The 27,357-nt window shown below is 40.8% G+C and overlaps 1 protein-coding gene across 1 annotated transcript in view; it reads left to right on the top strand.

Moving 5' to 3' along the window:
* The window catches only part of MAMDC2 (MAM domain containing 2), a 201,543-nt gene that overhangs the window by 115,872 nt on the left and 58,314 nt on the right, over positions 1 to 27,357 (top strand). Inside the window, exons 8-9 of the mRNA XM_066368010.1 lie at positions 16,604 to 16,747; positions 20,361 to 20,626. Of these exons, the coding sequence (XP_066224107.1) occupies positions 16,604 to 16,747; positions 20,361 to 20,626 (410 nt within the window). The remainder of the gene's footprint in view (positions 1 to 16,603; positions 16,748 to 20,360; positions 20,627 to 27,357) is intronic.

Genomic DNA, 27,357 nt, shown 5'->3' with positions numbered 1-27,357 from the left:
ATCTATCTAGTGATGTTAGTGGGGTATTGAAATCCCCTACTATTATAGTATTGCTGTTGATCTCACCCTTTAAATCCATGAAAGTCTGCTTTATATATTTGGGTGCTCCTATATTAGGTGCATAGATATTTATAATAGTTATATCTTCCTGTTGGATTGCTTCCTTTATCATTATGTAGTGGCCTTCTTTATCTCTTACTATATCCTTTGTTTTAAAGTCCAATTTGTCTGATATAAGTATTGCTACCCCAGCTTTTTTTTCATTTGCATTTGCATGAAATGTTTTTTTCCATCCTTTTACCTTCAATCTATGTGTATCTTTTGTTCTACGGTGTGTCTCTTGTAGACAGCATATGTATGGGTCCTGTTTTCTTATCCACGCAGCTACCCTATGTCTTTTGATTGGATTATTTAATCCACTTACGTTTAAGGTTATTATTGATATGTAGTTGTTTATTGCCATTTTCTTCTTTAAAGGTGTATTCCTTTTTTGCTGTATTCTTTTCCCACTTTGATCTGTTTACAACAGTCCCCTTAACATTTCCTTCAGCATTGGTTTGGTTGTAATGAATTCCTTCAGTTGTTTTTTGTCTGGGAAGCTTTTTATTTCTCCTTCAATTTTAAACGATAGCCTTGCTGGATAAAGTAGTCTTGGTTGTAGGTTCTTGTTCTACATTACTTTGAATATTTCTTGCCATTCCCTTCTGGCCTCAAGTGTTTCTGTTGAGAAGTTGGATGTCATCCTTATGGGGGCTCCTTTGTAGGTGATAACTTTTTTTTCTCTTGCAGCTTTTAATATTTTCTCTTTATCGCTTAGCTTTGGTATTTTAATTATGATGTGTCTTGGTGTAGGTTTCTTTGGGTTTCTCTTTAATGGAGTCCTCTGTGCTTCTTGGACTTGTGAGAGTTTCTCTTGCATTAATTTAGGGAAGTTTTCAGCTATGATATGATTGAACAAAGTCTCTATCCCTTGTTCTTTTTCTTCTTCTTCAGGAACCCCTATGATGCAGATGTTATTTCTCTTCATGTTGTCACAGAGCTCTCTAAGGGTTTCCTCTGACTTTTTGAGTCTCTTTTCTCTTTTATTCTCTGCTTTCATGCCTTCGTTCCAGTTGTCCTCCAACTCGCTGATTCGATCCTCAGCTCTATCTATCCTGTTTTTAATTCCCTCCATTGTGGTCTTTATTTCTGATACTGTATTTGTCATCTCCGACTGATTCTTTTTTATACTTGCTATTTCTTTATTTAGGTGTTCATAATGACCATCCATTGTTGTTCTAAGATCCCTAAGCATCCTTACAATCATTATTTTGAACTCCGCATCTGGAAGTTTGATTATTTCCATATCACTCAGTTCATCTCCTGAAGGTGTCTCTTGTGGTTTCATTTGGATTGCACTTCTTTGTCTTCTCATTGTCTGTTTTTGAGTTTTTTATTTACAGAGTTGGTTGAGTCTAGGCTTGGTGTTGTCTTCCTCCAGTTTTCAGTTGTGTTATTTCTAGGTCTTCTTGGGTTGGTATCAGCTGTTATCTGTAATCCACTTTCGGATTTGGACAGCTTTAAAGTCTTGATTTGATTGTTTTCTTAACAGGTGATAGTCTTGTTTACTGATCTCAGCAGGGGGCTTCCTTGAAACTGTATCCAGGAATGCGGTGGGTGTAACCTGAGACTCTGAAGGCCTCTTTAGCCAATTAATCTCTCTGGGGGCAGGGTATTTTCTCAGCTTCAGTAGGGGGAGGTGTATCTCAGATCTCCATGGAGACCTGAGTTACTGCCCCTCCTCCCCACTTCTTGTTTTCAGCTGTGTCTTGTTGCGCTGATTGGAGCTGGATAGATGTCCGGAGATCTCTGATCCGGAAGCAATTCAGCTCTGTTTTGTGAAAGGTTCAGTCCCTCCCCCAGCTATGGCCACCTCCAGCATGGATGAGCCAGCTTTTTTAGGTCGTCTCCTTCATTCCTTAGCCCCTCACAGTTTGTCCCTCTCTCTTTCCTTTCTGCTTGGGAGATAAGCTGGTCTTTTCAACACACCTCGCTCTCTGGTCGCCAAGCAAGTGGCTGTGAGCAGTACTTTCTGCTCTTTTCCCTTGTGTGAGATCCCCTCTGGGCTCTCAGCCTCACCCCCCCCCTCCGTTCCTGGAAGTAGGGGAGATTCAGGCACTCCCTACCAGGTTTCTTGTGTCTTCTTCTTTGCTCCTTGGTTTTTGAGAGCTGTTCTTGTAGTTCAGAGTTGGTTTTTCATGCTGATTTTTCCTAAATTGATTTGTATTCCAGTTTGGTATTGAGAGCTGGGCATCTGTGTGTCTGCCTACTTCGCTACCATCTTTTCAGTCTCCCAAAAACATTAATTTCTGTCCCTTGGATGCCGGTTAGGTCCCTGTTCAGGAGCTAGAATGTGGACAAAGCCCACCGGGGGTGAGGATGATGGAGATGCAGAGACCCAACTCCAGGGACCAGGTTCAGTGTGCAGATCCTGATGTCTCCACATTCTTGCAATCAGTTGTTTTCTTGGCCTATCTGCAAATCAAAACTGCAAGCTTTAGTATGGTAGGAGTGAGGGGAGGGGGCTGAGGCAGAGTCATGTTATTTCCACTTATGTCCATTTTTCTCACTCTAATGTCATCTCTCCATGTGCGTCAGCTGGAGGGGGACATGCCATTCAGTTGTAATGAAACTTGGCCAGAGGTGGAAGCAAAGGGTTGATTATATACTTTTGATTTCTTAAAGAATACATAACTTTGATTACTAAATTAGTAATATTAAATCATAGTTATAGTCAGAGTAACAAACTGGATTTAATATTTACTAATATTAACATGAGTAACTATATAAAAATTCTTTTATAAGCTTATTAATATATTCTTATTTTAATTATATTCTTTTTTTTTTTTTTTTTTTTTTTAATATATAATTTTATTTTTTTAATGGGGTGACATCAATAAATCAGGATACATATATTCAAAGATAACAAGTCCAGGTTATCTTGTCGTTCAATTATGTTGCATACCCACCACCCAAAGTCAGATTGTCCTCTGTCACCTTCTATCTTGTTTTCTTTGTGCCCCTCCCCACCCCCTATCCCTCTCCCATTCCCCCCTCCCCCCCGTAACCACCACACTCTTATAAATGTCTCTTAGTTTCACTATTATGTCCCACCTACGTATGGAATAATACAGTTCCTGGTTTTTTCTGATTTACTTATTTCGCTTCGTATTATGTTATCAAGATCCCACCATTTTGCTGTAAATGTTCCGATGTCATCATTTCTTATGGCTGAGTAGTATTCCATAGTGTATATGTGCCACATCTTCTTTATCCAGTCATCTATTGATGGGCTTTTTGGTTGTTTCCATGTCCTGGCCACTGTGAACAATGCTGCAATAAACATGGGGCTGCATGTGTCTTTACGTATCAATGTTTCTGAGTTTTTGGGATATATACCCAGTAGAGGGATTGCTGGGTCATAAGGTAGTTCTATTTTCAGTTTTTTGAGGAACCACCATACTTTCTTCCATAATGGTTGTACTACTTTACATTCCCACCAACAGTGTATGAGGGTTCCTTTTTCTCCACAGCCTCTCCAACATTTGCTATTACCTGACTTGCTAATAACAGCTAATCGAACAGGTGTGAGGTGGTATCTCATTGCCGTTTTGATTTGCATTTCTCTAATAGCTAAAGAAGATGAGCATCTTCTCATATATCTGTTGGCCATTTGTATTTCTTCCTGGGAGAAGTGTCTATTCATATCCTCTTCCCATTTTTTTATTGGATTGTTTGTTTGTTTGTTGTTGAGTTTTATGAGTTCTTTGTATATTTTGGATATTAGGCCCTTATCTGAGCTGTCGTTTGAAAAAATCATTTCCCATTTAGTTGGCTTTCTGTTTATTTTGTTATCAGTTTCTCTTGCTGAGCAAAAACTTCTTAGTCTGATGTAGTCCCATTCATTAATTTTTGCCTTCACTTCTCTTGCCATTGGAGTCAAATTCATAAAATGCTCTTTAAAACCCAGGTCCCTGAGTTGAGTACCTATGTCTTCTTCTATGTACTTAATTGTTTCAGGTCTTATGTTTAGATCTTTGATCCATTTTGAGTTAATTTTTGTACAGGGGGAGAGACTGCAGTCCAGTTTCATTCTTTTGCATGTGGCTTTCCAGTTTTCCCAGCACCATTTATTGAAGAGGCTTTCTTTTCTCCATTGTGTGTTGTTGGCCCCTTTATCAAAAATTATTTGACTATATATATGTGGTTTTATTTCTGGACTTTCTATTCTGTTCCATTGGTCTGAGTGTCTATTTTTCTGCCAATACCATGCTGTTTTGATTGTCGTGGCCCTATAATAGAGTTTGAAGTCAGGTATTGAAATGCCCCCAGCTTCATTCTTTTTCTTTAGGATTGCTTTGGCTATTCGGGGTTTTTTATAGTTCCATATAAATCTGATGATTTTTTGCTCTATTTCTTTAAAAAATGTCATTGGAAGTTTGATGGGAATTGCATTAAATTTGTATATTGCTTTGGGTAATATAGCCATCTTGATTATATTTATTCTTCCTAGCCAAGAACAAGGTATATTCTTCCATCTCATTATATCTTTTTCGATTTCCCTTAACAATGGTTTATAGTTTTCATTATATAAGTCCTTTACATTCTTTGTTATGTTTATTCCTAAGTATTTTATTTTTTTTGTTGCAACCGTGAAGGGGATTATTCTTTTGAGTTCCTTCTCAGTTGTTTCATTGTTGGCATATAGAAAGGCTATTGACTTCTGTATGTTAATTTTGTATCCTGCGACCTTACTGTATTGGCTTATTGTTTCTAGTAGTCTTTTTGTGGATTCTTTGGGGTTTTCGATGTATAGGATCATATCATCTGCAAAAAGTGATACCTTTACTTCTTCTTTTCCGATATGGATGCCTTTTATTTCTTTGTCTTGTCTGATTGCTCTGGCTAGAACCTCTAGTACCACATTAAATAAGAGTGGAGAGAGTGGACAACCCTGTCTTGTTCCTGATTTAAGGGGGAAAGCCTTCAGTTTAGTGCCATTTAATATGATGTTAGCTGATGGTTTATCATATATGGCCTTTATCATGTTGAGATATTTTCCTTCTATACCCATTTTGTTGAGAGTCTTAAACATAAAATTGTGTTGTATTTTATCGAAAGCCTTTTCTGCGTCTATTGATAAGATCATGTGGTTTTTGTTCTTTGTTTTGTTGATATGGTGTATTACATTAACCGTTTTACGTATGTTGAACCATCCTTGAGATTCTGGGATGAATCCCACTTGATCATGATGTATTATTTTTTTAATATGTTGTTGTATTCGATTTGCTAGTATTTTGTTTAGTATTTTAGCATCTGTATTCATTAGAGATATTGGTCTGTAGTTTTCTTTTTTTGTGCCATCCTTGCCTGGTTTTGGTATGAGGGTTATGTTGGCTTCGTAAAATGTGTTTGGAAGTATTGCTTCTTCTTCAATTTTTTGGAAGACTTTGAGTAGAATAGGAACCAAGTCTTCTTTGAATGTTTGATAAAATTCGCTGGTATAGCCGTCAGGGCCTGGACTTTTATTTTTGGGGAGGTTTTTAATGGTTTTTTCTATTTCTTCTCTACTGATAGGTCTGTTTAGGCTTTCTGCTTCTTCTTGACTCAGTCTAGGAAGGTTGTATTTTTCTAGGAATTTATCCATTTCTTCTAGGTTGTTGAATTTAGTAGCATAAAGTTTTTCATAGTATTCTACAATAATTCTTTGTATATCTACGGTGTCCGTGGTGATTTCTCCTCTTTCATTTTGGATTTTGTTTATATGAGTTCTTTCTCTTTTTTCCTTGGTAAGTCTTGCCAAGGGTTTGTCAATTTTGTTGATCTTTTCAAAGAACCAGCTCCTTGTTCTATTAATTTTTTCTATAGTTTTTCTGTTCTCTAATTCATTTATTTCTGCTCTGATTTTTATTATCTCCTTTCTTCGGCTGGTTTTGGGTTGTCTTTGTTCTTCTTTTTCTAGTTCCTTAAGGTGGGAAGTTAAGTGGTTCACTTGGGCTCTCTCTTGTTTGTTCATATATGCCTGAAGTGATATGAACTTCCCTCTTATCACTGCTTTTGCTGCATCCCATAGATTCTGATATGTCGTATTGTCATTTTCATTAGTCTGTATATATCTTTTGATCTCTGCACTTATTTCTTCTTTGACCCATTCATTTTTTAAAAGTATGTTGTTTAGTTTCCACATTTTTGTGAGATTTTTTTCCTCTTTTTTGCAGTTGAATTCTAGTTTCAAGGCTTTATGATCAGAAAATATGCTTGGTACAACTTCAATTTTTCTGAATTTGCTGATGTTGTTTTTGTGGCCCAACATATGGTCAATTCTTGAGAATGATCCATGTACACTGGAGAAAAATGTATACTCAGTCACTTTGGGATGAAATGTCCTGTAGATGTCTATCATATCCAGGTGCTCTAGTGTTTTGTTTAAGGCCACTATGTCTTTGTTGATTCTCTGTTTGGATGACCGATCTAGAGCCGTCAGCGGTGTATTGAGGTCTCCAAGTATGATTGTATTTTTGTCAGTTTTTGTTTTAAGATCAATAAGTAGCTGTCTTATATATTTTGGTGCTCCTTGGTTTGGTGCATATATATTAAGAATTGTTATGTCTTCTTGATTCAGTGTCCCCTTAGCCATTATGAAATGTCCATTTTTGTCTCTGAGTACTTTTCCTGTCTTGTAGTCAGCATTATCCGATATGAGTATTGCTACACCTGCTTTTTTTTGGATGTTATTTGCTTGGAGTATTGTTTTCCAGCCTTTCACTTTGAATTTGTTTTTATCCTTGTTACTTAGATGAGTTTCCTGTAGGCAGCATACAGTTGGATTTTCTTTTTTAATCCATTCTGCTACTCTGTGCCTTTTTATTGGTGAGTTTAATCCGTTTACATTTAGTGTAATTATTGATACTTGTGAGTTCCCTATTGCCATTTTATAGATTGCTTTCTGTTAGTTTTGTGTCTTGTTTGATCCTTCTCTTTTGTTTTTCTATCTTTTGTTTTTATTTGGTTGTATTCCATACATCTTTCCACTGTTGCTATCTTTTTTATCTCATGTGCTTCTGTGGTGGTTTTTTCAATGGTGGTTACCTTTGAGTAATGAAAAGGGTCCCTACCCTGTTCATTGTAGCGAACTATTTTGTGAGTACTTTTGCACTCCATCGTCCTTTGCTACTGTTAATCTCCATCTTCTCCCCCTCTTTCTTTTTGTTGTTGTCACAGTTTAAATTTGGTTTTATTGTGTTCTTCTTGGAGCTTTTACTTGTGGCTCTGTTTTTTTTTGTTCTTTGTATCTGATTGGAGAACCCCCTTTAGTAATTCCTGGAGTGGGGGTTTTCTGATGATAAATTCCCTCATCTTTTCTGTATCTGTGAATGTTTTTATTTCTCCTTCATATTTGAAGGATAGCTTTGATGGGTATAGTATTCGTGGCTGAAAGTTCCTCTCTTTCAGGACTTTAAATATTGGGGTCCACTCTCTTCTAGCTTGTAGAGTTTCTGCTGAGAAATCTGATGATAATCTAATGGGCCTTCCTTTATATGTTGTATTCTTCTTTTCCCTGGCTGCCTTGAGAATTTTTTCTTTGCTGTTGGTTTGTGTCAATTTCATTATGATATGCCTTGGAGTAGGTTTGTTGGGGTTAAGAAAACTTGGAGTTCTGTTTGCTTCTTGAACTTGAGGCTTTAATTCTTTCCACAGGCTTGGGAAGTTCTCATCTATTATTTGTTTGAGTATGTTCTCCATTCCATTTTCTCTCTCTTCTCCCTCTGATATACCTATTATTCTTATGTTATTCTTTTTGATGGAGTCAGATAATTCTTGTAGGGCTATCTCATTTTTTTTAATTTTTGAGTCTCTTTCTTCTTCTCTCTGTTGTGCCTCAAGTTGCTTGTCTTCTATTTCACTAATCCTCTCTTCTATCTGACCTGTTCTATTAGCTAAGCTTGTTACTTCGTTTTTCAGCTCATGAATTGAGTTTTTCATCTCTGTTTGATTTGTTTTTATAGTTTCAATTTCCTTGGACATATATTCTTTGTGTTCATTGAGTTGTTTTCTGAGCTCCCTAAATTGCCTTTCTGTGTTTTCTTGTATATCTCGGAGGATTTTTAGGATTTCTATCTTGAATTCTCTGTCATTTAGCTCCAAGGTTTCCAATATATTAAATTTTTTCTCCATAGATTTTTCCTCATCTAGCTGTGTTACCTCTCTTTTTTTTGTATCCATGATATTCGATTTTCTCTTCCTTAATGGCATCTGAGGGTGGTTTTGTTGATAGTATTAATGAGATTTAATAAAGAATAAAAAGTTTAAAAAAATAATAAAAAAAAATCAAAGAGTTGTTTTTTAAAAAAAAATTAATAATGAAATAAAGAAAAATAAAATAAAATAAAAATTAAAAAAAAAAAAAAAAAAAAAAGGAAATTATTCCCCCCCTCCTTTTTTCCTCTCCTCTCCTCTCTCCTCTTTCTTGAGAAAATCTTGTGGTGGACTGTGAATTATAACAAACAATGCCTGTGATGGAGGGCCTGAATTGGGGAAAAGTAATAAAGGGGCAAAAAAAAAAAAAAAAAAAAAAAAAAAAAAAAAAGAAAGAAAAAAGAAAAAAAAGAGCGTATGGACCCACAAAAAGCAAATAAGGAAAAAATTTGGGTCAAGAATAAAATGATTTGCTTTTAGGTGTTGGTTGTCTAAGAGTTATGATGAGAGGATTAAGAGGAAAACGGAAAAATGGGGGGACAAATTAAAAAATTACTATTGTATTTAGTGGAACAAGAACTAGATAATATGGAGAGCCAGGGATGGGAGCACTGCTAGTGAGTTAAAAAGGTGAAGTAAAAACCCCCCAAAATGCCACAAACATAAGTTTGAGTCCCAGATAAGATAATTTGTTTGTTATTGAGGTTTGAATGAGGGGAGATGTAAAGGAGAAAGGAAGAAACTAATATAGAGGGAGAAAAGAAAGAGAGAGAGAGAAAAAAAAAGAGGGAACCACTAAAAGAAGAAAAAAGAAAGGAGAGAGAGAGAGAGAGAGTTAAGGGTTTTGGAGTGCAACCCTCATAGAGAGAAAGGAAGAGAAGAGAAAAGATAATGGGAGATGTAACACTTATGGGTAGTGTAGTTCAAGGAGAGGAGAGAGTAAGACTGGTAGAGAGTTAATCGGCCAAATTGGAGGAGGAAAAAAAAAGTATCAAGAATGAAGATAAGAGAAACAAACGAACAAATATAATAAAATGGGATAGGTTATAAAGTCTGCAGATTATTCTTGATTTTGAGAGGTTATCTTCTTGCTTTTTCTTTTCTCTCCCTCTTCCTGGTCGGTGACTCTGTACCCCGGGTTTTGCCCCTTTGCCACACTCAGGTGGAGGTTTGCAGTTGATAAGTCTCTATGGCAATGTCATGTATTGTGCTTTAGTCTCGTTGGCAGTCGAGGCTATTAGCATTTATAGGCTCCGACAGTGAGAGAGTCCGTGTTCCTGGAGCCTTTCTCCTAGTCTTTCCTTCCTCAATTAGTAGCCTGATAATCCAGCTATGGGGTTGCCGCTGCCTCTGCCTGGATAGTAAGAGGCTCAAAGAGCTGGCAACTCCCCACTCTATTTCCACTCAGCACAGGGCTCTGGGTAAGGCTCAGTCAGTCAGAGCTGCCAGCATAATCAGGCGGGCTTTCCGGCCATTCAAAGACCTCTGGCTCTGCCACTCTGTCCGGTAACACAGGTGGGCGCCCACTTCCGGGGCGCTTGGAGGAAACTCTCACTCACTGGCTGCGCGCGCAGACCAGGATATCCGGCCAGCAGTCTCACGCTCTGAGTGAAACCCCCAACCGCAGGGAAAAGTTGCAGCGTTGGAATTGAGTCTCGCTCCGTCCCCGTGCGCGGCTTTTGCAAGGCGCTGGGGCGGCCCGAGATTCCGCTTTGGCCCACACAAAGGCCCCTGACTCTGCCCCTCTGTGCGATAACACGGGTGCGCACTGCCGAGGCACTCGGAGGAATCGCTCACTCCTTATCTGCGCGCGCAAACCAGGATATGAGGCCGGCCGCTTTCCCTCTGAGTGAAACACCCTCGGCAAGGAAAATCTCCACCATTGGAATTAGTTCTCACTCCCTCCCGTGCGTGGCTTTCCCAGGGCGCTGGGGCTGCCCAGAGACTCTGCCCTCGGCCCACAGAAAGGCCTCTGACCCTGCCTCTCCGTGGGGCAACACGGGCACTCACTTCCGGGGCTTAGGAAGAAATCTCTCGCCCACTAACTGCGCATCAACCAGGAGACCGGGTAAAATGTCCGCGCCGCTTGTCTTTCTTTGTTTGGGTTTGGCGCGAGTGTTAGCTTGAATTGCCCGGGTTGCCACAGGATCAGATTTTCCTTGGCTTGGATCTCCGTGCCACAGCCTGGTTCGGCCGTTTGTGTCGCGGCCTGGATGTATTCACCCCCTTTGCCCGCCTCAGTTTCTATATTCACAGTTACCAGAGAAAGCCGCCCTGTTTAGGTTAGTGAGGAAGGCGGAGCATTTCTTACTCCCTATTTCCTTCGGGGTTTGGTTATATATTTAGCCAATTTTTCACTCAATCATACCTTTGGGTGTATTGCGAAGCATCTGGAAGCTCCAAGTATAGGTTTTTCTGTTTCTGGTTGAAGATCTTGTTGAGTTTTGGGGGAGATTTATCGGTATCGCTTCCTACCCCGCCATTACTCTGACGTCATCCTTAATTATATTCTATGGCTAGTCAGACTAATATAAGTCATATATGTATTTCTCATTACAGGTTTACAACCTCTTTATCATTATTTTTAGGAAGTTTTTCTTTGTCACTAGGCATTTACATTGAATGTTTATATTTCCAAGTGACACATGTGTGAGAAGAGGTATTTATTCAATATTGGTACTGAGTAGAGGGTGGGGTGAAGAGGCAGCTGGGAGGTCCTAGGATCTAATGAGCCACCTTAGAAGTAATGTTTGGGGCCCTGGACAGTTGTTCAGTGGATAGAGCATCAGCCCATCCCGTATATGACGTCTTGGGTTCAATTCTTGTTCAGGGCACACAGGAGAGGCAACCATCTGCTTCTCCCTCCCTCCTTCTCCCCCTACTCTCCCTCTTCCTCTCCTACAAGCAGTAGCTTGATTGGTTTGAGCATGGCCCCAAGCACTGAGGATAGTTCGGTTGATCTGAGCAGTAAGCCTCAGGTGCTAAAAATAGCTTGATACTTAAGCATTGGCCCTAGACAGGGGTTGCTGGGTGGATCCCAGTCAGGGCACATGTAGCAGTCTCACTATCTCCCCTCCTTTCACCTAAAAAAATAAAATTAAATTAAAAAATAAGAAGTAATATTTAGAAATATTCTACCTTTTAAAATATATACAGAATATGTGTGTGTTTTCCTACTGACAGGGGAAAGGAAAATAAAGATTCTAGCAAAATAAGGACCATTTACTAAAAAGGTTAGTGGCCCCTTAGTCTGTAAGATCCAGCCCACATAAAGACCTACCTCCACAAGGTAGGTCAATCTCTGGTGATAGATTCACATTTTTATATAGTTAGGGCAACCAAGACTCCAAATTGGTATTTAGAACTTCCCACCACACCAATTTTGCTTTAAAGTGGTTTAATACATGTTGAAAGTATTATGCTTGAGAACCAGGGCTTTGGATTGACATCCCTACTCTGCCAATTATAAGCTGTATGACCTTGGTCTTGTTAATTAACCTCTCTGCAACTCTTTCCACATTTATAGGACAAGGATGGAAGAATCTGTTCTATAGCATTGTTGGGAAGATATATGAGTTAATGCCTATGAAGGCCTTAGCAGACTGTGGCACAGAGAAAATGCTTGGTCATGAAACTTAATATTACTTACTTAATTTTTAAAACGCTCCCTTCCATTCCCTGGAGAGCAGGGGCTCAGATTGAAATTAAATAGAACCATCAAAGAGCACTGCCTTGAATGTGGAAGCTGGAGCCTGCTTTGTGCCTTTTATTAAGCTGCTGTGAACCAGATTCTAAGTCTTAGAAACTGAGCCCTTTGATTTTCATACTTCATCTTACATTTCACAAATAGTTTGTGGCCTTCTGTTTCATAAGAGGTGCTAACATTTTTCTTTATCTTGATAGCTCCAGACTTGTTGTCTCTGCTTTTCCCAGCTGGATCTAGCATCTTCCCTCACCTCCCTAGTAGGCCAAGACAGGAATTATTTCAACACATGAAGCATCTCATTCCTACCATGTGATTGGGTTTAGAGTTAATCCCCTACCTGAGACCCACTACAGAGTCACAGGGATTAAACACCAATATTGTGTTGCTCCCTGAGTATTTTCCCAGGATGCTCAGAGGACAGTGAGACCTATCTGCTCACCCACTTTGATTTCTAGTACTTCTCTTTCCAAGCCTTTTCTTCCCACAAACTCCCTCCCTTCCACCATTAGATCTAGAGCAGTGGTTTCAACTGCTGGCCCACCAGCAAGTTTGTGCCAGTCCACAAAAGAGTCAACCACCCTGATGTTGTATGAAGATTACAGAGTCTATAATCATTGGGTCTATAATCTTCATACAACATCAGGGTGGTGAACTCTTTTGTTGACCGGCAGTTGAAAACCACTTATCTAGAGTGTAGATCATAGAAATAAACTCTCCTTTTAGGTTGTAAGTCCTTTAATGCCTAACAGTTGATTCCATTCACTTCTAGGAATCCTGCCTTAATGCTTAACACCCCAAAGTAAAAGCATCACTGCTCGGTCCTATATAGGCCCAACCTTTTCTCTGAGGTCGGGTCCACCTATACTCAGGCCAGGGACTGGGAGGAGCTTGACACTCATGGATATACTCTCAAACAATGTCTACCTGATCTGAAATCCCAATCTTGACCAATCTTGTTATTCATCAGTAACAACACTCTACCAAGACCTCTTGTTCAGTTGGAAACCTGGCTCCAATTGTTGCATTGATTATAGCTGAAGTTGTCAAAGCCTTCCTTAGCTCAGAGGCCCTCAAGCATCTCCCCAGCCTGGTCACTGGCCCCGCCTCTCCTGCATCATGATTCCTTGGTCTGGTACCAGGTCCCACCCACTCTTATTCCCAAGTCAGCTTTGAACTGTTTTAGCCTGCTTTCAGCATGGCTCATGCTAAAATAAAACTATTGTGCAAATTCAGCAGTTTAAAGAGCACATGGTACCCCAAACCCTTCTAGCACACAGACTGACGAGCCTTTTAGATCTCTAGGACTGATTCTGAGTCCATCTCCATGAACTCCAAGGAGCAGAGTAAAAGCTGAGAAACGCTCCCATGATTCTTCTCAAACTGCCAAACCCTCCATCTGATTAGATTATCTTCAGAGCCTCTCATTTCTAAAAAGTGCAGATGTCAGAAAGGAAGAGATTATAATGTAAATCAGGGGTCCCCAAACTACGGCCCACGGGCCGCATGCGGCCCCCTGAGGCCATTTATCCGGCCCCCACCGCACTTCCAGAAGGGGCACCTCTTTCATTGGTGGTCAGTGAGAGGAGCATAGTTCCCATTGAAATACTGGTCAGTTTGTTGATTTAAATTTACTCGTTCTTTATTTTAAATATTGGATTTGTTCCCGTTTTGTTTTTTTACTTTAAAATAAGATATGTGCAATGTGCACAGGGATTTGTTCATATTTTTTTTATAGTCTGGCCCTCCAACAGTCTGAGGGACAGTGAACTGGCCCCCTGTGTAAAAAGTTTGGGGACCCCTGATGTAAATCTTATGTTATAATGCTTATGGGTACCTTGCTGACGGACTTTGTTTTCTGGTCAGCTACTGCTCTAATGCTCAGTGGCTTCCAACTGCCTGATTCCTTCCTTATACTTCAAATACATCATTAACACTCCCCAGTAGCTCAGTTGTGATCTCCACTTGAGAAGTGCTTCTAAAACAAGCCTGAAGCAAAGGCTTTTCCCCCACACTTTAGATCTCAGAGCTCCTGTTAGGCCACAAACAGGCCCTCTGGCCCCATCTTCAGGAATTAGAAACTATGTCATGGTCAGAAAAGCATTCTAGGTGAAAAAGATTTAGGCTCTGAATTATGCTTTTGAAACTTTCTTTTTATCAGACCTCAGGGTCCTGGACAAATCCATTTCTAGGACTAGCTATTTAGCAGAATATAGTCTCATCCTCAGAAAAAATCTTTTCTGTATGACTCACTTTATCACCATGGAGAAAACAGATTCTTGCTTACTTTCAAGTTCAAATACCACCTCCTGCTGTCTCCTCCATAGCTAATAAATTGGTTATGGTTCTCTTGTGGCCTCTCAGGGGTGTATTCTTTGCTATATATTCCTGATGAATAATTTCACTGGTCTGCCGTTCTCATTGAGCACAGCTTTGAGGAATGCCACACCATTTTCTGAGCTAGACAGCTACCTGTCGATTTTAAAAGTCCATCTGATTTTGCATTAGTAAGTGGCAGAGGGATGACTAAGACTGGACAACATCATGGGGTGTCCCTTGGTATCAGATCTCCATGGGGGGGGACATCAGAGGATCATTGTTTGTATGACATCACTTTCATTTTTTTTTTTTTTTTTTTGTATTTTTCTGAAGCTGGAAACAGGGAGAGACAGTCAGACAGACTCTCGCATGCGCCCGACTGGGATCCACCCGGCACGCCCACCAGGGGGCAATGCTCTGCTCCTCCCGGGCGTCGCTCTATTGCGACCAGAGCCACTCCAGCGCCTGGGGCAGAGGCCAAGGAGCCATCCCCAGCGCTCGGGCCATTTTTGCTCCAATGGAGCCTCGCTGCGAGAGGGGAAGAGAGAGACTGAGAGGAAGGAGAGGGGGAGGGGTGGAGAAGCAGATGGGCGCTTCTCCTGTGTGCCCTGCCCGGGAATCCAACCTGGGACCTCTGCACGCCAGGCCAACGCTCTACCACTGAGCCAACTGGCCAGGGCCACTTTCATTTTTGAAAGACTGTCCTTCTGGCTTTAAAATGTCCCCTGATGCTGACAGAGTCAGGCCGAGCAGTGTGGGGCCAGTCCCCAGCCTCAGAGCTGGGGGTTCTCTTCACTTCCTGTTCCCCTGTCTGGCTCATCAGGGTGCTCTTTCTGTACACCTGCTAGGCTGCAGCATCTGAGAAGCAGTCAGGTTTGTTATATAGGAACAATGTCTTCCTGTTCTTCTCTTTATAATGTCAGTCACTTTCTTTTTCTAATTCAGTGTTTTTAGAACTCTATTTTTGTATCATTTCAAAGTCGTACAAAATTTGCAAGTATATTATCAAGAACTCCCATATACTCTTCACTCAGATATACTAATTGTTAACATTTTGCCCCATTTGCTGGATCGAACATTTAAGAGTAGGTTGTGGACATGATGCCCCTTTACCTCTATATACTTCAGCATGTTTTCTAAAACCAAACATGCTCTCCAACATAATTATTAAGTTCAGGACATTTAACACTGATAGAATATTATCAACTAAACTATAGCCCGTATACTAATTTGCCAGTAGCAATAATGTCATTTATAGCTGTTGGTTTCCCTGGGCCAAGGTTGAATCTTGGATCCCTGTAGCATTTGATTGTCATGCCTCTTTTGTTCCCTTAATCTGGGCCAGCTTCTCAGCCCCCTTGAATGTTTTCTTGCTTTGAAAATTGTTGAAGTGAGAGAGTATACTGAGTCTTTGTCCCTAAACAGCTCCCTCTTTCATCAGCTCACTGCTCGTAGAGCTCAAATGTTCCTCTAGGGATAGTTTTCCAGGTATTCAAAACAGTGCCCCCTTTCTCTTGCCCTGAAAGATTAGACCAGTGGATGTCAGCATGCCAAGCAGGATCCCACTTGACTACATTGAATGTGTTCCAAGCTTTGGTTCCAGCCTCTCTGGGCTCTGAGGCCAATCGGAACAGTAAGGTTTGTAATCACTTGTTGCTGGAACCAAATTATTCTTAAGAGAGGAGAAATATTTTATATCCCATTCCCTTCAGGCAATCTTGGACGAGGTGATATTTCAAGCCAACGATAGCAGTATGGATGACAGAATTGATATATCTTTTTGAACAGCATGGTTTATATTAAGTCATGATTTTCTTCCGGCAGATCAGCTCCTACTATGAATGTCAGTTATAAACAAGAGGGTGGCTGTGCTTCTGACACAGAGATTGATCAACAAAGAAAAATTATTTCTGGAAAATATTATTTCTAAAATACATCTTAACGTGAAATCAAGAATCTCCTAAAACCCCTACCTTTTCTTTTTCTTTCTTCTTAATTTTGTACAAATGAATTTTTAATTGTGGAGAAGTGTGTGATTAAATGCTTGCAGTCTTTACTGCATGAAAAGAAATTTCTTTTGAAGTCCGGCACTTCTTTATTTTTTGTATAGAATGTGAAAAGAGCCTCTTCCTTCCATCCCTTTAGGGAGGAAAAGAACAATTTTCCTGTTATACTGACGTGTTGGTTTGATGCTAACCTGTCAGCGTGCCAGTAGGGTAAAACTATGTTGTGTGTACTTCTCCGGTCTCCCCTGGCGCAGACATGTACATAGTTGTCAGTCAGTTGATGCAGTCCTTCGCGTGCCTCTGGTTTGGCTTGCTTTAACCCTGGTTCTCCTGTGCTCAGCACTTTCTTTCAAGGCCTCAGAAGCAAGCTGCAATTTTGAGGAAGATCTCTGCAACTATTACCAAGATAAAGACGGTCCGGGCTGGACTCGAGTGAAAGTAAAACCAAACATGTATCGGGCCGGCGACCACACTTCAGGCTTAGGTAAACCTGGGATCTGTCCATACGGGGACTTTCAGGGAGGGGAAAAGGGAGAGAGGTGGGAAAAGGCTAGTAGTTTCACACTACATTCTCCATTCTTATTCTATGCCTATGAAGATGCCAACTTAAAAAAAAAAAAAGGCAGCTGTGAAGAAGCAAGAACAATTGGTAATCTTTAAACCATTTTTTAAAAACTGGAATTCAAGTTGCTGGGCTAGCAAAAATATTTGCCAGGTGATTAGAAGCCAAACCTTTGGAAATTATCTTGCTCTTCACTTTAAATGGAGAAGTACCTTTGAAAAGCTATTAGAATCCAATTATATGAAACATTCAGAATAGGCAAATTATAGATAAAAAAGATTAGTGGTTGCCATGGGCTAAGATGAGGGAATGGGGAGTTCTCCTTAATAGGGATAGAATTTTCTTTGGGGGTGATGGAAATGTTCTGGGACTAAAAGTGGTGGTGGTTGTCTAGCATAATGAATGTCCTAGATGCCACTGGATTGCACACTTGAAAATGACTGAAATGGTAAATTTTATGATATGGGTATTTTGCTGCTATAAGAAAATATAGTGTGGGGAGAAAGCTATTAGAAGTGTTGGGTGGGCACTTGATGGATATATCTACAAGGCACTCTTAGAAACCAGTTGGAGCTCCCTGAATAAGGATTACATATCGCTTTAATGGCTCATTCCCATAGAAACTGGTGGAAAGAGCTGGTTCTCAAGGAGTTAGTGTCTCATTTATTTACTTGACAGTTACTTATACACTGGACACTGGGGTGAAATTATCAGAAAGCTCCTGAAGCTTAGGTTTCAGGGTCCCTCAAGGGCTATAGGAAAAGCCTTGAAAGAGGCCTTTGCAATATTATACTTGTAATTTTGTATTCTTTCTTTAGAGGTTGCTTAACTTGTAGAAACACTGGCCCCCACAAAAACCTATTCTGGTCCTGGCCAGACTAACTCCTGGGGGCTACAGGAGTGAAAAAGCAGGTATAAAACTTATCCTCTCTAGCTGACAATCATTTTAATGAACAGGAGAAATGTTAGACAAGTGTATACACAAATGTAAACTCATAATTACAACCTGTGTAAGTGCAACAAAATAAATGAAGAGTGAGCTCTGAGAGCAAACAGAAGAAAGAACCTAATCTTGGTTGGGGATTCAGGGAATCCCCTTCTGAGGGAAGTGGGTATGAGCGAGGAGAGTGGGAACCTCCAGGCAGAGGGAATGGCGTGTGTGGAGACATCGAGTTTGGAAAGAGCTGGACACTCCAGGGAATCGGAAGGTTAGTGGGGCTGCTCCAAGGGGAGAAGAATGGAGGAAAATGAAGTTAGAGAGGGAGGTAGATAGTGGGTGTAGCGGCCAGAGTAAGCATTTGGGAATTTATTATAAAGGAAATGAGAAACCATTGAAAGGTGTTAAGTAGAGATGAGAATGACCATATTTAGATTTCAAAAAGATTGCTGGCTTGGCTCAGTGGTAGAGCGTCGGCCTGGCATGCAGAAGTCCCGGGTTCGATTCCCAGCCAGGGCACACAGGAGAAGGGCCCATCTGCTTCTCCACCCCTCCTCCTCTCCTTCCTCTCTGTCTCTCTCTTCCCCTCCCGCAGCCAAGGCTCCATTGGAGCAAAGATGGCCCGGGCGCTGGGGATGGCTCCTTGGCCTCTGCCCAGGTGCTAGAGTGGCTCTGGTCGCAACAGAGCGACGCCCTGGAGGGGCAGAGCATCACCCCCTGGTGGGAAGAGCGTCGACCCCTGGTGGGCATGCCGGGTGGATCCCGGTTGGGCGCATGCGGGAGTCTGTCTGACTGTCTCTCCCCGTTTCCAGCTTCAGAAAAATACAAAAAAAAAAAAAAAAGATTGCTGGCTATTGTGTGGTTACATGTATTTGCTAGGGCTGCCATAACAAATTGCCACAGACTGGGTGAATTAAACAACAGAAATTTATTCTCTCACAGTTCTACAGCATAGAATTCTAAGATCAAGGTGCTGTCAGGGTTGGTTTCTTGTGAGACCTCACTTCCTGGCTTGTAGATTGCATTTCTCAGCTTGTCCTCACATGGTCTTTCCTCTGAGTGCACGCGGAGAAAGCTCTCTCTCCCTCTCTTTGCCATCAGTCCCATAGGATTAGGACCCCACCCTCATAACCTCACTTAACCTTAATTACCTCCTCAAAGCTCCTATCCCCAAATACAGTCACATTGAGGGTTGGGGTTTCAACATGTACATATACGATTCAGTTTATAATACCGCTCCTGTGAAATAACCATAGAACTATCTGCCAAATGAGTTAAATAATTGAGTAAAACTAAACTTGTATAGCAAAAACTGAGGCACCCAAAAAAATTTAAAGGGGGAGGAGCAGAAAAAGAAGAGAAAAAATGTAGAGTACAGCAGGCCCCCAAATAACATCATGTCATTCAATATATTTTGTTATAACATTGATGAGATGCCATTGGAACTTAACTCTTGTTTACATCAGTTAGTCTATAGTAAAACTGGTTTCATTGTATGTCATTTCGCTTAAGTCACAGAATCTATCGATGACTTTAAGTGAGAACTTTCTATATGTTTTTCTTTTATGCCCAGGCTTTCAAAGATACATAGACCTGTTTTACGTTAACTGTGGGGGTGGTGGAACGGGTGGGAGGGAAGTTCTTCGTTTTACTTTTCTTTATGTTATTTAGAAGGAATAAGGGAAGAACACAGATTTTCAGCACCTAGGAAGGTCTATCTGATTAAAACCTGCTCTTGAGAGGCAGGTTTAACATATGATGAGAGAGTGGTAGGCTCTGCCCAGATGCATAAATCCACCCTCTCCACAGGAATACCAGCCCAGCCTGTAGTCTCTCCATCTCCACTGGTCACTGCAGGGAGAAGGAAAACTCTGCTATGAACTTTGTGGTCATTGTGATTCACTACTGGGCACATGGTCATGAAAATGAAACATTCTAATTGATGACCAGAATCTGGGCTTATGAAGTTGGAAATCTATACTTGTTTATGAAGTTTACTTAGAATTGGAGAAGGTTAGCCTGACTGATAGTGGCACAGTGAATGGAGCATTGACCTGGGATGCTGAGGTCCCAGGTTTGAAACCCTGAGGTCACTGGCTTGAGTGCAGGGTAACCAACTTGAGCACAGGGTCACTGGCTTGAGTGTGGGATCGTAGACCTGACCCCATGGTTGCTAGCTTGAGCCCAAAGGTCACTGGCTTGAAGCCCAAGGTCACTGGCTTGAACTCAAGGTTGCTGTCTTGAGCAAGGGGTCACTGGCTCAGCTGGAGCTCCCAGTCAAGGCACATATGAGAAGCAATCAATGAACAACTAATGTGCCGCAGCTACAAATTAATGCTCCTCATCTCTCTCCTTTCCTTTCTCTCTCTGTCTCTCTCTCTCACACACAAAAAAATAGAGAAGGTTTATTGGCAATGTAGTATAAGTATACTCTATTATTAAGCCACAGATATTAGAAAATGCTTGACCATTTAAAGCCTGTGGAAATAGTCTTTTGACAAATTACAGTTCTTTAACCCAATTTTCCCACTTGATAATCTAGGCTAGATTATTTAAACTTTCATTACTGATACACTCACTGCTTTGTCCTATTCACAGGGTATTTCTTACTGGCCAACACAAAGTTTACATCTCAGCCTGGCTACATTGGAAGGCTTTATGGTCCCTCCCTGCCAGGAAACGTGCAATATTGTCTACGATTTTATTATGCCATCTATGGGTTTTTAAAAATGAGTGACACCCTAGCAGTTTATATCTTTGAAGAGAACCATGTGGTTCAAGAGAAGATCTGGTCTGTGCTGGAGTCCCCAAGGGGTGTTTGGATGCAAGCGGAAATAGCTTTTAAGAAGCCCATGCCTACCAAGGTAAGTGGAACCAGCACAATTCTTTGTTCATTTGTGGTTGCTGGATTGGATTATTGAATTTCTGTTTAATTATTTTCAACTGGTGATGTCTTATTTTTCTTCTGTTGAAGCTGACAGTTTCAAACCCACATGCTGTCCCCAGTCATATACAATTATTTCCTTCAGTTCTTTCCGGTTTTCTATGTCTCAAAATCATGGCCACCTAGGGAGTTGGCTTGTTTATTTCTTAGACTTCCTGAGAATAATTGAAAGACAGAGGATATGTTTAACAGCTAAACTTCAGTTTGAAGCCACAGTTCACACACATACACAAACATGAGCAGACTTGCACCAGATTAACATAATCAGGGATGCACCATAAATTAAGAGAATTTTTGTTGTACTCCATCCTTCGTTAGGCTAATTTGGGGGGGGGGTGACAGACAGGAAGGGAGAGAGAAGAGAAGCATCAACTCATGGTTGCAGCAGTCTAGTTGATCATTGATTGCTTTCTCATCTGTGCCTTGATGGGAGAGTGGGGGCTCCAGCTGAGCCAGTGACCCCTGGCTCAAGCCAGCGATCTTGGGCTCAAGCCAGCAACCATGGGGTCATGTCTGTGACTTCATGCTCAAGCTGGTGAGCCCACGCTCAAGCCAATGACCTTGGGGTTTCGAACCTGGGTTCTCAGCATTCTAAGTCAATACTCTATCCACTGTGCCACTACCTAGTCAGGCTGTTTTGCTAATGTTTTTAAAAGCAGTTATAAAAAGCATTTCATGCATTCATTTGACTTTTATTCATTCATTTATTCATTCACTCATTCATCCATCCATTCATCTATTCATCTATCCATCTATTTGTTTATTTAATCCTTTAGTCAACCAGCATTTATTAGATATATGCTTGGTGCGGGGTATGTAAAGATGAATGAGGCTCCAATTCACCCTTAAGGAGATCAGAGATGAAAGAATATTCAGATACAGATGTGTAAGCCACTAACAACATATGATCTCACTATCTCACAGAAAGACAGTATGGAGAAGTGGTTCTACCAATTGTACATATAAAAAATAGTGACAAATAGAGGCCTCGCTGTACTCGTATTTGGACGGCTAAGGTTCAGACCCTGTTGGATTCTAAATCCTGCCCCCACCCACCCCACACCACACTTCCCCCATATTCTCTATTCACAAATACATGGGTTGTTCAGGAATCTTTCCACTTCTTTAGAGTGAGACCCTGCTCTTATCTGACTACCATGGAATGGGAGCGAGCCCTCCAGCAAATACGAGCCCCTCAGATAATGTCTCATTTTCTTCTTAGCCTGACCTGCATCCTTTCCAGCAATGGTACACTTTTCCCCCAGTCACTTAAGGAAAAATGTATGGAGGCCCAGTGGGGGGTGGGAAGGTCTTGTAGTCTCTAGTCTCGGAAGGAACTCCCCAATGCCTATGAAAAGATAGTACACTACAGAACTCTGGACACATGTCCTGAAGGTGGCCTGTAGTTTCCATAGGTCCCTGCTAAAGAGAAACAGCTCCTCAGGGAGTGAGAGACCATTTGACGTCCACCATAGAGGCATGCATTATGTAAGATAAGAAACTAAATAAAGTTCACTGACGTTAATGTACACAGGTAGAAATAACATACAAAGAATACTTCAGAGAAAGGATATAATGAAAAATCAGACTTTCCCTTACCACTCCCTACCCTTGGACTCAAACTTCATTCCATTCCACTTCTTTCTCTAATAGTTTTCTGCCTTGTTTTCTGATGACTTCCTCTATAATTATAAATATTGTGTTTCTACCTCCATTTGCTGATTTATTAATCTGAACAGTATTTTCTGACTCTCTGCTTTGAAAGATAAAGAATGTAGCTTATTTATACCATTTCTTCTCCTCTTCTCTCTCTTCCTCACAATTTTTAGTTATATTTTTACTTTTTATTTTCCTATTGATTCCCTTTATAACTTTAATCCACTTAACCATCTATTTTTGGACCCATAAACATTAGTGTCTCTTAACACCCACTATGTAAGATAAATAAATTTTCACCCTACATTTCCCTTCACCTCTTTGGCCCCTTCCATTTCTCAAAGTCTCTTGTCTCTATAATGCTTTTGAATTATCATAGCTTATAAATTTATATTTCTACAGTGAAGCCTCCGGCCTTGCCGATGGCTAGATTTCCCAGTGTTAGCCTCCTTGGCATTTGGAAGATGAGCTTTGTGGGGGGAGTGGGCATTCCTCACCTACCTGGGTTTTTAACATCTGCTATTATTGCAGCAACCCAAATTACTTTCATGCATTTTCTAATGGCCCAGAGGTGTCATACCATCCTTGCATGAGAACCATTGGTCTATAATTTGATTCTCAAAGTTGAAATTTAAAGCCCATCCCTCCTGCAATCCACTCTTGCCCGGCTCCAATCTGGGTTCCCTAGGCAGCAGAGTTCTCATGAAGCCCTCGCCTATAGAAACCACTAGGCTTCCGATTGCTCTCACCTCAGTCCCCTCTCCAGCCCACCTCCTCCTCCCTCTGTTTGAACTGCACTGTATAATTAATTCCAGGAACATCTCCTACTTTGGGTCATTTTCCTGAGAACATTCTAGCCAAATCATTGTATGATGGATTCTGTGTGATGTTGTCATACCTACCAACAACAACAGTACCTTTTATTGCATGCTGTCCCTGTGCCAGGCACCATTCATTTGATGCTATTATACCCTAGGAAGGAAAGCCTTATAGCCCCATTTAACAGATAAGGAAAGCTTGGGCAGAAAGTTAAAGACACTGTTTAACAGCACACAGCTATTAAGTGGCAAAGCTGAGAGGTAAATCCAGGTCAAAAAGGTGCTTCCTGTGCTATGCTTTCTATGTTATGCCTTTATGCCTCCCAGACCTCTTCTGACTAACATGAAAAGTATAGGATCAGATGAGAATGTGGGAGCCCAGCCCTAATTCAAGATGCCTAAAAATTTCCAGGATTTTATTACTAATGACGAGTAGATCTGTTTTAGAAACAACTTTGGCTCCTAGGAGGGGTCAAAATTCAAGGTGATTTAATGCAGACAAGAGAAAACTGTGGGGTAGAAGGAAATATAGCATAATGCATAAAAGTTGGGCTGTCGGTTCTATGCCACTTATACCTAAGAGTTTGGGCTAGTTATGTAACCTTCCTGAGCCTCCCTTTTCTTCATATGTAAAATGGGTAACCAGTAATACCCACCTCAAAGGATTAAGGTGAAGATCAAATGAGATACATCAGGTAAAGCCCTTAGCATATACCTGACACTATAGTTAGCACTTATTAAATGTAGCTGGAAATTGAGAGAGAGAGAATGACAGAGAGACGAGAAAGAATTTTTTCCTAGGTCCTGATCCTCATAAGGTTTTATAAGCAACATCTCCTTAGTACATGGATATTTCTGCACCTTGATTTTTGTTGTGAAGTTTTCTGTAAACTAAAGGTCAAGTCAGAGTTAAATCTTTATTTTAATAACACTAGGTTTTCTTAATGAAATGGCTTCTTTTACACAAGCATCAGCAGCCCAGAATAATTTTTTTTTAATAATTTAGAAATATTTTGAAAAGGCAGGAATCGTGGAATGTTTCTCCCGATCTGTTTTTCTCTGGCCTGTTACTAAATAGAGAGCAGGTAGATAAGAGTTACCTTGAGACTTCAGAACCCCAGAGAGGATAATGAGGAGAGGCAACAATTCCCTCCAGAATGCTTTTCTTAAAAGCCAAATGTCAGGAGAGACTAGAGAGTCATTGTCAGAAATTCCATAATGATGGGGCGCAAACACTAGCCTTCGTGTGTTTACATCCTTAGTTTAACAGTATGCTTGGTCACTGTAACACATATATTAGGTCCTGCCGTATCTCCTGGCCTGAAGCTAGTTTTCTCTTCAACAAAGATCTTTAAGTGGTCTGCTAACTAGAAGCACTGAGAGGAACTCGATATTGTGTTCATTTAATATTTCTTTTGGAAAAAATGTTAAATGGACCATAAATGAGCGAACGAGCAGGCAGGCATTCTGTTGCACTCGCTTCAGGTTCATGATCAGCTCAGCAGATGTTACAATGTTCATGGTAAACTCTTCTAATTCTAGGTCTTTACTCAGTTTCAGGATTAGAAAAACTCAATAAACCAGTCATTTATGGATTTGGAGAAAACTCCCACCTGGCCAATCTGAAAAAATTTAAAAACTTTTTTTTTTCACTAGGCAAGAACCTTATATCAGAACTTCTTAGGATGTGACCCGGGGGGTACAAATTTCTTGAGTTGTTTCATTGGAAATGGGTTCTGTAGTTGAATGAGTTGGGGGAGTTTCGCATACTACATCTCTATTCCTCCACATACACACGTGAAGATTTACAATGCAGAGTAACACATTAGAAACTCTGGTAAAGTGCTACATTAAAGAATCCTATTTAAGGTGGCAGTTCCCTCACAGTACCTGACACAGAACCCTTGTCTTCTGTGGCCCCTTTTAGCATCATGCTATCATTGCATTTAATGCATTATATTGAAGTTATCTGTTTGCCTGTCTGCCTACATTAATCAGACTGTAAGGTACTGGAAAACAGATATCCATCTCTTATGCATTTTTTTTTTTAATGCAAGCACAATTTCTGGAACAGAATGGGTACTCAATAAATAAGAAGGAGAATTAACTGTCAGAAATGATGTGTTGATGCCAAAGAAGAATAACATAAATCCTTCAAAGGAAGAGTAAATGCTTCTGCCTTTGGGTCATAGAAGCCATAATTCCTTATAGCCCAGCACTTGAGCAATTTCTTTTGTAAGAAATTTCAGTTTGAACACTTAAAAGTGAGAATATGCTGCTGGCATGGCTAAAAAGACACACAGAGACACGTTCAGGCCACATCTGGTTCGAGGCTTTTTGTGATTATATTTGCTAAAATGAAAACTATTCAAGCCTTTCATCCTTACATCATGCCATTTTTCTATACTAGAAGACTGATGTGAGATTTTACCAGCCATGTTGGTCAAATAAGTTTGTAAATATGATATATATGTTTGCTCACTTATAGTTTGTATTGGGTGTGGGGGGCAGGCTGTAAGCAGGCCAGGTCGTTACAGCCTATGGCTTAGTTTTAAGACTAAGCTTTTCCCCACACCCTTGATTGATTGCATGATGTGGGGTGGTGCACTCTCATGAGGAATCCCATTATGCCTCAGATAAGTGATTTTGTATCAGAGACTTTCTTATTTGTATATTGGATTAAAGGTTTTGATTTCTACTCTATAAAATGGGGGCAGACCAGGAGCTTGCTCTCTCTTGGTTCCTGAGATTAGCATTAGAGAGGAGAGCAGAGAAAGGGCACATGAAGGAGAAGAGAAGTAGCCAAGATGGTGGAATGCTGAAGGAGAAGCCAGTTTGTGCAGAGTTTATGCAGAGAGAAGGAGATGGAAAACAGAGGTGAATAAGGCTGGTGAGGTAGATACCTTTGATTCTAGGAAACTCGGATAAGTCAGTGGCTTTGGGAGCCCTGAATGGAAAGGGAACTGTTTTCCCACTGTGTGTTTTTACTTGCCCACTGAATGCGAGCTAGTGTTAAAGATGATGGCTCACCAGTTTTTGGCTCCACTGTTTCATTACCATCTGTCTAAATCTAATGTGAACCTGCATGGGCCAGGCGGCTGTGATGGTGGCCGTGGATACTGGCTTTACAAGCCCTCTTCTCAATTTTCCTGATCCTTTCCCTGCCCTGCGCACAACACAGCTTTTTCAGCTTTCATTCTGTGTTTGTGGCCAACAGTGCTCTCACTTCTACATCACATTCTCCCCACCCCCAGGTCCTTCTGGCTTCTTCCACCTCAGTCCTCTTAACCCTGGGAATTTGGGGTAGCTCCTTTCATCTTCTACCCCACTCCTTCTCAGCACAACTGGAGAAAAGGAGACTAGTGAATCCCTTCTGTTCCCTGCATGCTGCTGGGAAAGCCTTTTTATTTACCTCATCTCTAGTTGACTTCCCTTCTCATCCCCCACCCAGATGTTCAGATCTATTTTCATTCACAAGTTTCCAACGTGATTGTCCCTTCCTCATTCTTAGGATGTGACCTCATAGGTTCACCTCCAAAAGGTATGAAAGCATTCGGCACAAGCCCCTTCAGTTCTGTTCCTCTCTGGATCCTCACCTGCTCTTCTTTGTCACCTGATGAATCTGACAAAACCAACCCATCCATGCATACATTTGACCTCACCCTCCTTCCTCTTCTGGAACTTTATTTCATAAATTACCATATTTCCCCATGTATAAGATGCACCCTTTTTCAAAAAATTTGGGGTGTAAAAACTGGGTGCATCTTATACAGTGGTTGTAGATTTTTCCCCTTGCATTTCCCTGCTTTTTTACACTTGTTTTTGCACTCATTGTTGAAGACAGTGATTCGTCATCAGACACAGATGAGGACAAGCTAATGGATGGGAGTTTTGACAGTGATGAGGAGTTGTAGGGATTTTATGATGAACAAAATTTGAGTTCAATAACTTTATGTAATACTGTTGCAGGAAGCCACCTGACAGAGGATGCACACTCAGATAATTCAATCAATAAAGGAAGGAGAATTTTTTTTTTTTTTTTTTTGTATTTTTCCGAAGCTGGAAACTGGGAGGCAGTCAGACAGACTCCTGCATGCACCCAACCGGGATCCACCCGGCACACCCACCAGGCGGTGATACTCTGCCCATCTGGGGCATTGCTCTGTTGCAACCAGAG

Source organism: Saccopteryx leptura, chromosome 2, assembly GCF_036850995.1.
Source record: "Saccopteryx leptura isolate mSacLep1 chromosome 2, mSacLep1_pri_phased_curated, whole genome shotgun sequence".
Classification (NCBI taxonomy): domain Eukaryota; kingdom Metazoa; phylum Chordata; class Mammalia; order Chiroptera; family Emballonuridae; genus Saccopteryx; species Saccopteryx leptura.
The sequence above is the reverse complement of the archived record's forward strand: the minus strand, read 5'-3'. Positions and strand labels throughout refer to the sequence as shown.